This window comes from Festucalex cinctus, chromosome 1 (genome assembly GCF_051991245.1).
Source record: "Festucalex cinctus isolate MCC-2025b chromosome 1, RoL_Fcin_1.0, whole genome shotgun sequence".
Taxonomy (NCBI): Eukaryota; Metazoa; Chordata; class Actinopteri; order Syngnathiformes; family Syngnathidae; genus Festucalex; species Festucalex cinctus.
The window spans coordinates 44,111,156-44,120,004 of record NC_135411.1 but is presented as its reverse complement, the minus strand read 5'-3'; the positions used below and the strand labels follow the sequence as shown (position 1 = coordinate 44,120,004).

Here is an 8,849-nt window from a genome sequence, read left to right as displayed (position 1 = left end):
ATGGTTGCTCTCTCTACCAAAGGAATTCACTTCTAACTCCGGAATGGTGAACTAGCAGCCTGAAATGTTCGTTTTAATGCTTAATACATATTTTAGTCGTCCACCACGTTGCTAGCTTCAGTAGACCAAGAGTTTTTCAATTACCCAAGTATTTATCCAAAGTTTCAGTACAGAATTGACAGCAACACACCAACATGTTTCTGTTATGCATCTGACTGACAATAGTGTCAAATTATAAGATTAGAAACCACAGAATTGGCGTTGAAATCTTGATTGGTTGTAGCAGTATAGTATCAGGCTTTATTTGTTAATCAAGATGACCAAAGTCCTTTCACGCCCTCTTTCACTCACAATGGTTCATGAGAGTTTAATGATGCAATGATAATTTGTCGAACCAGGAGCAACTGAGAGTAGGGTGTAAACTCCGGTGACCCTAGAATGGAACCCACGTTCCTCTATCACCCAAGCGCCCGTGTGCAATTACTCAGATCTCTGTGTTCCACATCAGTCTTGGTTTTTGAGCAGTCCAAGTCCAGGTCTTCCAGGGCAGTACCAACAGGGACCTTGACAGTACCACCCTTGATACAATCCCCTCCAACTCAAACAACCAAGAGCCCCTCCTAGCAGCTGAGTGGGGAACTGGGGGAAGTAGGCCAGGAGACAGAGGAGTAGGAAGAGCCAGAGGCTGAGCAGGAGAACACAGAACAGGAAGAGGATCCTAAGTGGAGCATCAGAAAATCCACCTAGGCTGAGGTAAGGGCCAAACACCGCAGTTTCTTCAGCGAGCAGTAGACAGCAGAGACACAGGAGGAAGACATCCTCGGAAACCTCGTATCCTCTCCATAGCATCCCACCTTTGAGGCATTCTGCCTTGCTCTCGCCTTCTCGCAACACCAAGAGAGGCTGACTGTCGTTGATCTCCGGGCTGCCCGGTAGGGCCTCGTAGCAGTTTCCTGTAGCATTTTCCAGAATGTCGAGAAGTTTGCAGAAGACGAACCACAGTCCACCAGCCAATCCAAGTCGGGAGAGATGGCGGAATGACAGTGAGAGGGAACGACGGGTGGAGAAGGAAAGAAGGAAAACAAAGGAGCCAACGAAAATGCACGTCCATCCCCAACCAGATCGCAAAAACATCCTGGAAGAACAACATAAGTAACCAATCAGTAACCAATACATACTATTTTGATAATGTTAGTCTGTAACTGTGGCAGAGCGGTGGACTACTGGTTAGTATGTCTGCTTCACAGTTGTGAGATTTGGGGTTCAAATCTCGCATGAAGCTCATAAACATGTAAATGAATTTCTTCGGGTACTCCAGCTCAACATGCTTGTTAGGTGTTGGTGTCAATACATGTTGTAAATTCACAGCATTCTCACACTAAGGCAGACAGGATGCGGCTCTACCTGTAAAGGAAGTGGCTTCTCTTGGCAAAGACGCTGTGCTGTGACACCCAAAGACTCAGCACTGGTCCAAACATCACCGTAGCAGACAGCACAAGGTGAAAGTGACGCCGGAACAAAGTGTTTCCCAGAAGGTGGGCAGCCAGGTCCGTCAGGACCACCAGCACCGTGTTGAGGATCATCGCTACCTACAGCTAAAACTCTCACTAGGACCCCCAAAAATGCTTGTTTGTTGCTGTCTTGAATAAGGTCCTTCACAGTCCTGTTCAGCATGCGCCAAGTCGTCCAAGATTTGAATCCAAGCTATAATTCCGTTGATATAAGACCAAACACTTACATAGTAAAAGTAGTTAACCTACAATCCTATCTGGTCAAGGACTGTGCAGTGATTCCTTGTTGCATTGATAGCAAACAAATCCAGATCCAAAGCTACCGTCAATCCGTTAGCTGCCTCTGTGCAGGGCAAGTTGAACCAGCCAACTGGTTTGTGGCATTTCAGGCTCCAAATATGTGCTGCTGTTAAATCCAGCCGTGAAATTCTTCTAAGTCATTGAGAGAGGGTCTGACTCACAGCAGGATAGGGTGTCTGTGAGCAGTTTGGACGCTTGAGAAACATGAGCTGCTGTCCATCTTCTTTGACTTGGTGCAGTTCTCACCAGTCAGTTGGTGCACAATGGCTAACCCAAGTCTCACTGCAGACACTGAAGCAAACTGCAGCCTGACAATTCCTTGTCCAAGATCCCCAATCACAACACACCAACGCTGTATACAATAAAAACAGAACAGGACCTGTCATATTGTTGGAAAATCACAGAAAGGTCAAAAGTAATGTGATGTGTGTAGGATTTATCTCACCTGACCTACAAGCATCAGGAAAAAAAGAACATAAGAAGACATGAATTAAATGTCATACCAGTAATGTATTTTAAAATGAAGTGTGCACGTGTGTGGGTGCGTGGTGTGTGTGTGGGTGTGGGGGGGGTGGGGTGTGTGGGTGCGTGGGTGTGGGTGTGTGTGTGTGTGGGGGGGGGGGGGGGGGGGGGGGGGGGGGGGGGGGGGGGCGGGGGAGTGTGTGTGTGTGTGTGTGTGTGTGTGTGTGTGTGTGTGTGTGTGTAATATTAGCACTAACCTTTATACTGAATCCAGGCTTCAACAGTGTGACACTCCATCTGCTTCTCCTTGTAGGTAGCTGGATGAACAAAATATGATGACTATTGTAACACTTTATAAGAAACATTTTTGCTAAACTATATAGGATACACATTTACGTTACACATTTACAGGGATCACAGCCAGGTTTGTGCATGTCCCGCCTCAAACACAATGTCGGTCAGTGGTTCGATCGGTGGAAATCAACGGGCTCGATACAAGATGTATTCTCCGGAGTTTGTGAACGAGAATTCATCTTGCGAGAGCAAGGTTAGTTGCAAGAGGCTTCTCAGGTCAAAAGTCTGGACCTCAAAACGTGTTGATTGGCGTAGTCAGCCCATTCATCCATGTTCTGTACCACTCATTCTTACTATAACTTACTCAAATAAGTAATCCAGTTACTTTACTTTATTGTCAAAGTAACTAAGTTACTCTAAACTAACTTAGTTACTTTTTAGTACCAATTTCCGGGGCTGAAGGAACTGTAGAACAGAAAAAGTAATCTGATTACTGATTACTCCTCTAAAAAGTAATCTAGTTACTTTACTGATTACTTTATTGTCAACGTAACTAAGTTACTCAAAAAGTAACTTATTTTTCACTAAGTTACTCAAAAAGTAACTTATTTTTCACTAAGTTACTCAAAAAGTAACAGTTACTTTTTAACTAAGTTACTCAAAAAGTAACTTACTTTTAACTAAGTTACTCAATAAGTAACTGTTACTTTTTGAGTAGGAATAAAATGCAGAGAACACACTTTGCTGCTATCTTGGACTTGAATGACAGAGTTATCTCTGTGCATGTTAATAACTAGTGTTGTTCCGATACTGTATTTTGGCCCCCCGATACCGATACTGATACCCAGCTTCGCAGTATCGGCCGATACCGATACCATACCGGAACTTAAGTTTTTTTTTTTTTTTCCTCAACATGAAAAAGCTGTCCTGCTATTGGTTCAGAGCATTCAAGGGCCAATAGGATATCTTAGATCGGCATGCAGTGAACATGTCACATATCAGTGAATGTTGTGCATGAGCAAGACACAAGATGCTGCATCCAAAATCCTATATTAGCGTTGGAATTAATGGTATCGGCATGTTACTTGTGAGTACTCACCGATACCGATACCACTGTTTTAATGCAGTATCGGCACCTCTGCCGATACCAATATCGGTATCGGAACAACACTAATTAACAAAAGAAGAGAAAAAAAGGCCGATTTAAAGCCCTTCAAAAATCCCTGGAGAGTACAGTTGTCCCTTGCTATTTGCGGGTGATTGGGACTGGCGCCGCCCCAAATAGCAAAAATCAATGTATAATAGAAACCAGTAAACAAATGGGAACTATACCATAATACTGAATATAGCCTCTGGGGTTAGGGTTTTCCATAACAGTGGCCCGTTTGAGGAAAATAAATAAATACAGCGCCATGGTGCACATAATCGTTATTTAATGGCATGAGACCTGCAGTCCGCCATTCGAATATGCCTGCCTCACAGTTCTGAGGCTTGGTTTTCAAAAAAGGTGAATGTTTAGTTTAAATAAAGATTTCAATTTGTCCATAGTTCCATTGGTGGCCCAATCGGATTGAGACCTGGCAGATCATTTAATTCAACGCAGATCATTTAATTCCACATTGCATTACTCGTAAGAGGAGATGAGTCCACTACAGTGTGTTCCTAAAGGGATGGATGCAGAGCCGTAGATAAAGTTTGGCCAACTTGGTTTCAGAGCTCCTATGCTGTGATTGCCTCAACCTTTTATCAAGCCTCAACCTTTTATCAAGCGTTATTTGTGACAATTAAAAATATAATTGATTTTAATTATAAGCCTGTACAAAGTGAATTGACTTAGAATAAAATTAGCAATTTCTTTGTGTTGTAAATAAAAGTTCTAAATATTATACATGCACAATTGAAAGCCATTAATAAAAAATAAAAAGAAAATGTGACATTTGGTTGTCAGTTACACTGAAATCACATTTAAAATTTAGGACCATATAATCATTTTTGACAAATTACAGAGGAACCTGTTCGAACATTCATTGGTACCATGAAAAATTGGCTTTATTATCAAGTATCGTGCTTGTTATATCATGAGCCAAAGACGGGAGATAACGCAAATAACATGTAATAAGATCTCTGACGTGAACATATTATATGTTATGTATGAACACACTGATACATTTCCAGCATTTACAACGTTGAAGATCAAAATCCATGTACAGTACAGTAAAAATATACCATATACTAGTAGTAATAGCCTGCATCATACATGCAGTGTATCCCTTCTTTTATCAGCTTGTCAAATACATCAATGGTTTAAAAACAAAACAAAGGTAAAATATAAAAGAAACTGTACACCAATTTTGTGAAAGAAAAAAGTTATTATGCATGCAAAACGATCGGCATGCTCATGCGCTCCATGCTTGAGCGCACGCTCCGCCCTGTGGCCGAGGGTGGTAACAACTTGGCGTCCGTGTTTTCAGTTGGCCATGAGACTCTCAATAGTCGGTTCTGGGTGGATGTGGTAGGAGTGCCCCCTTGTGTGTTATTCATGCTGCAGTCCGACTTCAGAAATGCAAAGTGGATGTGCTTGCTAACCACTTTGAATACTATAATAAAAGTGTGACTTTTTACTTCACGTTTTGTGTTCATAAACATGTTAAAGTAAATAAAGAATCCTCTTCAGTTATTTACTAATTCGGTTATTCTTCTTTGTGTACCTGTTATTCACTCATCCTTATTTTGACGTTTTATTATTGTAGCATTGCTAAAAAAAAAAAAAGAAATCTAATTGAGGCCTAGAAAGAACTTCTAGTAAAAGTTCATTATATTATCATTTCAAGAATGGCAAAGGTTTTATAGTTTTGCCGATATCGACCACCTTTTTATGGATTTGTTTCTCATAACAAGGTGCAAAACACAGCTAGCACTGATGACTGCCAGGTTAGACTTTCTCCCTCATTTATACGGTGAGCTTTAATCCTTTGTTTATTCATTATTCAAATACGGACTCTCAGGCACATGTGCGGGCCCTCACACTTCGGTTCTATTAAGGATCCTGTGTGGGTGGTGGTGTGCTCACAGTAACTGTCATCACTCGCATCTCACCTCTAATCCACCCAAAGCTTTGACTGACAAAACAGGCAGCTGTCGACTGAATCAAAATTGGCTCTGCCTTGTCCTGCTGAATATGTTCCATAAGGTAGAGGTTACATTTTATATTTATGCTTGGACAAATTCTTTACTGATTTTGGTTATTTAGATACATCAGACATGCAGTTAGTGCGCATTGATGTGCGAAATCAAGGTGCTTTATGGGTAGCTTTTGGGTAGGCGAAACTACCAAACGGTCATTGAAAATGAATTGGATCCAATGGAATCGGCTCTGATAGAAACGTTCCAACGGCTGGAAAGTTGCTGTTTTTTTTAATTAACAAGCATAGCATGTGGTTTACTGACATCAGGGAAGTTGACTTGCAAGTGTATAGTTGCACAAAGATTGTTAACCACTCTAATCATTCAAATTGATAGGGTAGTTGGTGGCCTCGTCCCCCCCCCCCCACGCATGCCCAAACTAAATGCGCACATCGCTTATTATAACAGACGTGAGTAGTTTTCTAAACGATCAGGCATTTCAGTGTTGACATAATATAACATATTATTAAACATAAACGTAAGACCAAAAAAATTACAATTTTTTAAAAAGACAGAGCAAAACAAACTAATCAAACAAGTAAAAAACAACGAACTCCACCTTATATTGAAATATTATGTTGTATTTCTTTCTCTCTATCACAGAGTGAAACAGTACAGAAATGACTGAAACATAATTAAAAGCTTTGGAAATCAAATTTTAATAAAGGTCCAAATTGAATTCTGTGTGTGGAACAAGATGAGGATAGTTGCCAGTCCTGTCAGTCAGCTGTTGCTTTGCACTGCCCATGACGGTCTGTGCATGGTTTGGCTCAACTGCTGGAGGACTGACTTCATATCTGCCCCGTTGCTATCAGGTGTAAATGCCATTTATAAGTGAACACTCTCAAATACGCATGATGGGTGTCTGTATTGTGTCTACATTGCGGAACAGTGTGGTCAGGAAAGATTTATAAATATCAATCACATGTGCTGTCTGTACTAACAATTTAATGAGAATCCTGGGTCAAGAAACCCTGAAATGTACGAAACTCCCCGTCTTCCGTTTCAGAAGGGAAATAACTGAAACCAGAGGGTAAGAGGGAACTCTAGCCTGTTTCATAAAATGAGGTAATTTAAGCTGTCGGTCAGTTACCGTAGTAACATGGTCTATGAACCTAATCTGGTCGGTAGCAGATTTTTCACAATGAACCTCGAGTTTTTCCTCTGTCCCCGCCTCCTTTCAGCCACACATGACAATTCATTTTCTCATTCATAAAGTCCGCTGCGGCGACTTTTTGCATAAATGCCCCAATAGTCGAGACTCTTTCGTTTCGTGTTTTTGAAAGCCAAAATGTTGCACTTTGGAATGACCTTACGATTGTTTCATGCTTTTTATCTGAGTTTTATCTACAGAATAAAACATCTGAGTGACTCCTCATCCAAGACTGGTGATGCCATACGTTTTGCTAGGGGTTGTAGTATAACTACCTCAAATCAGCTCTCCTGGAACTAAAAACGCAGAGTTTCCATCAGTGAATGTCAGCTCGCTGTTCAGGGTTAGTGTCGGACCGTCGTTTTTTTTTTTTTTTATAACATGCTTTGTGAAATGGACCACTGTTCTACAGCCAAACTGTCGCAATCTTAAAACTTGATTAAATCTCTTACATCAAGGTAAGTAATATTTCAAATAACAAAAAAAACAAAACAAAAAGTAAAGCAATGTATATTGTGTATTAACTATTATTAACACTATGACGCCTGACAGACACAAATTGAGGAAAATACTGAGGAAAATTAAGCGTGTGCATAAGAGGCGAGGCTTAAATATAGGCCTTTATTATTGATGTCAACTTTTGACAAATTAAAACAATAACACATTTGTGCTGGTCATCATCACACATTTCCTTTGTCTTCATTTTTCAGCATGTGCTAAAAACCAAATTTTGACACTCATTGTGCTAAAGTCCCACTGAATTTTCTGTATGAGCTCAAGCACAAATATGTTTTAACTTCAGATATGTATCCTAGTGCCATGAATTGTAAATAAATATATTGGTAAATATATAAACCTGCTTCTGTTTCCTTCTTTCCAAGAAGTTCATGAGTGCCCCCACGTGGCTGGTTGTAGTAGTTGTTAAAAAAAAAAAAAAAAAAAAAAAAAAAAACACTCCTCCATGTTGTAGGACAGCACTTGAGATATCAATTTTTCCACAGGGCTTGTCCTCATTAGGGTCAAGGGGGAGATGGAACCCATCACACTTGATTTATGAGGGAGGTGAATTACACCCTGGACTGGTCGCCAGCCGATCAACAGGACGCATGCCTTCACACTCACCTTCACAATGTGCAATTCAGAGTTTTCAGTTCTTATAATGTGCATGTTTTTGGAATGTGTCAATTTCCACAAAGCATATCAACACAGAGTTTTTTTCGATTTACATTCTAGTTCCTGTCATTTGCCTTTGGATAATGGTATTATTTGTGTGGATAGGCAGTAATAATAATTGCAAATAATAATAATAATAATAATGTTCTCAAATGTTAATAAAGTATTTCAACCACAACACAAATATAGCACTGTAAAGTATTTATTTTCAAAATGTTTCCAGTACATAGAATATCATTATTTAATGCATTTATATTTCACAGGGGCACAGCTGAATTTGTTAAAGTTAGATGACTTTGAGTAGTGCAGCTGCATGAATGAGGTTGACTTTGCCTTTCAGCTGCTCTTGAACAGCTGACATTTGACAGCAGCACAAATTAAAACGTGTATCATTCAGGATTCATTCCTTTCAAGTATGTCCATGTGTTATATTTGTTTCATCAGTGTGAGGGGCCTCACGGTTGCTGACAGAAGAACTGTCAGCAGATGACCAATTTGAACAGTAACAAGAAAGGATGCCTGCTCTGAGCGTTCAAAAAAAGGGGCGTGTTCCCGTTTCGGATTTGGGCCAACCTCTGAAGTCTGTCATGATGCTGTCACGGCGAGGTGATCAGCAAGTCAATTAGCGCATGTCAACATAACACTATGTAACACCTCGCTCTTGAAAGCACTGAAGACGAAACAGACACTCTGAAGCATGGAGAATTTCCAGTGTCAGCATTTAGCCTCACTGATGAGATTGGGGATCTGTGGAAAAACAAAATAAAACATCC

General features: G+C 40.5%; 1 protein-coding gene across 1 annotated transcript; it reads right to left on the bottom strand.

The window, feature by feature from the left end:
• Positions 1-437: 437 nt before the first annotated feature.
• On the bottom strand, positions 438-1,742 carry fitm1l (fat storage inducing transmembrane protein 1, like). The gene is made up of 2 exons (XM_077536552.1): positions 1,405-1,742; positions 438-1,135 (listed from the first exon to the last, which is right to left on the bottom strand). The coding sequence occupies exons 1-2, from the start codon at positions 1,581-1,583 to the stop codon at positions 505-507; spliced, it is 810 nt and encodes a 269-aa protein (XP_077392678.1). The 5' UTR covers positions 1,584-1,742; the 3' UTR covers positions 438-504.
• Between the last annotated feature and the right edge of the window lie 7,107 nt (positions 1,743-8,849).

Bases quoted from the DNA above. Each gene is read 5' to 3' on its own strand.
- fitm1l (XM_077536552.1), bottom strand. From the start codon at position 1,583: ATGATCCTCAACACGGTGCTGGTGGTCCTGACGGACCTGGCTGCCCAC. The intron at 1,136-1,404 runs GTAGAGCCGCAT...TTGTTCTTCCAG, and splicing joins AGAAGCCACTTCCTTTACAG to GATGTTTTTGCGATCTGGTT.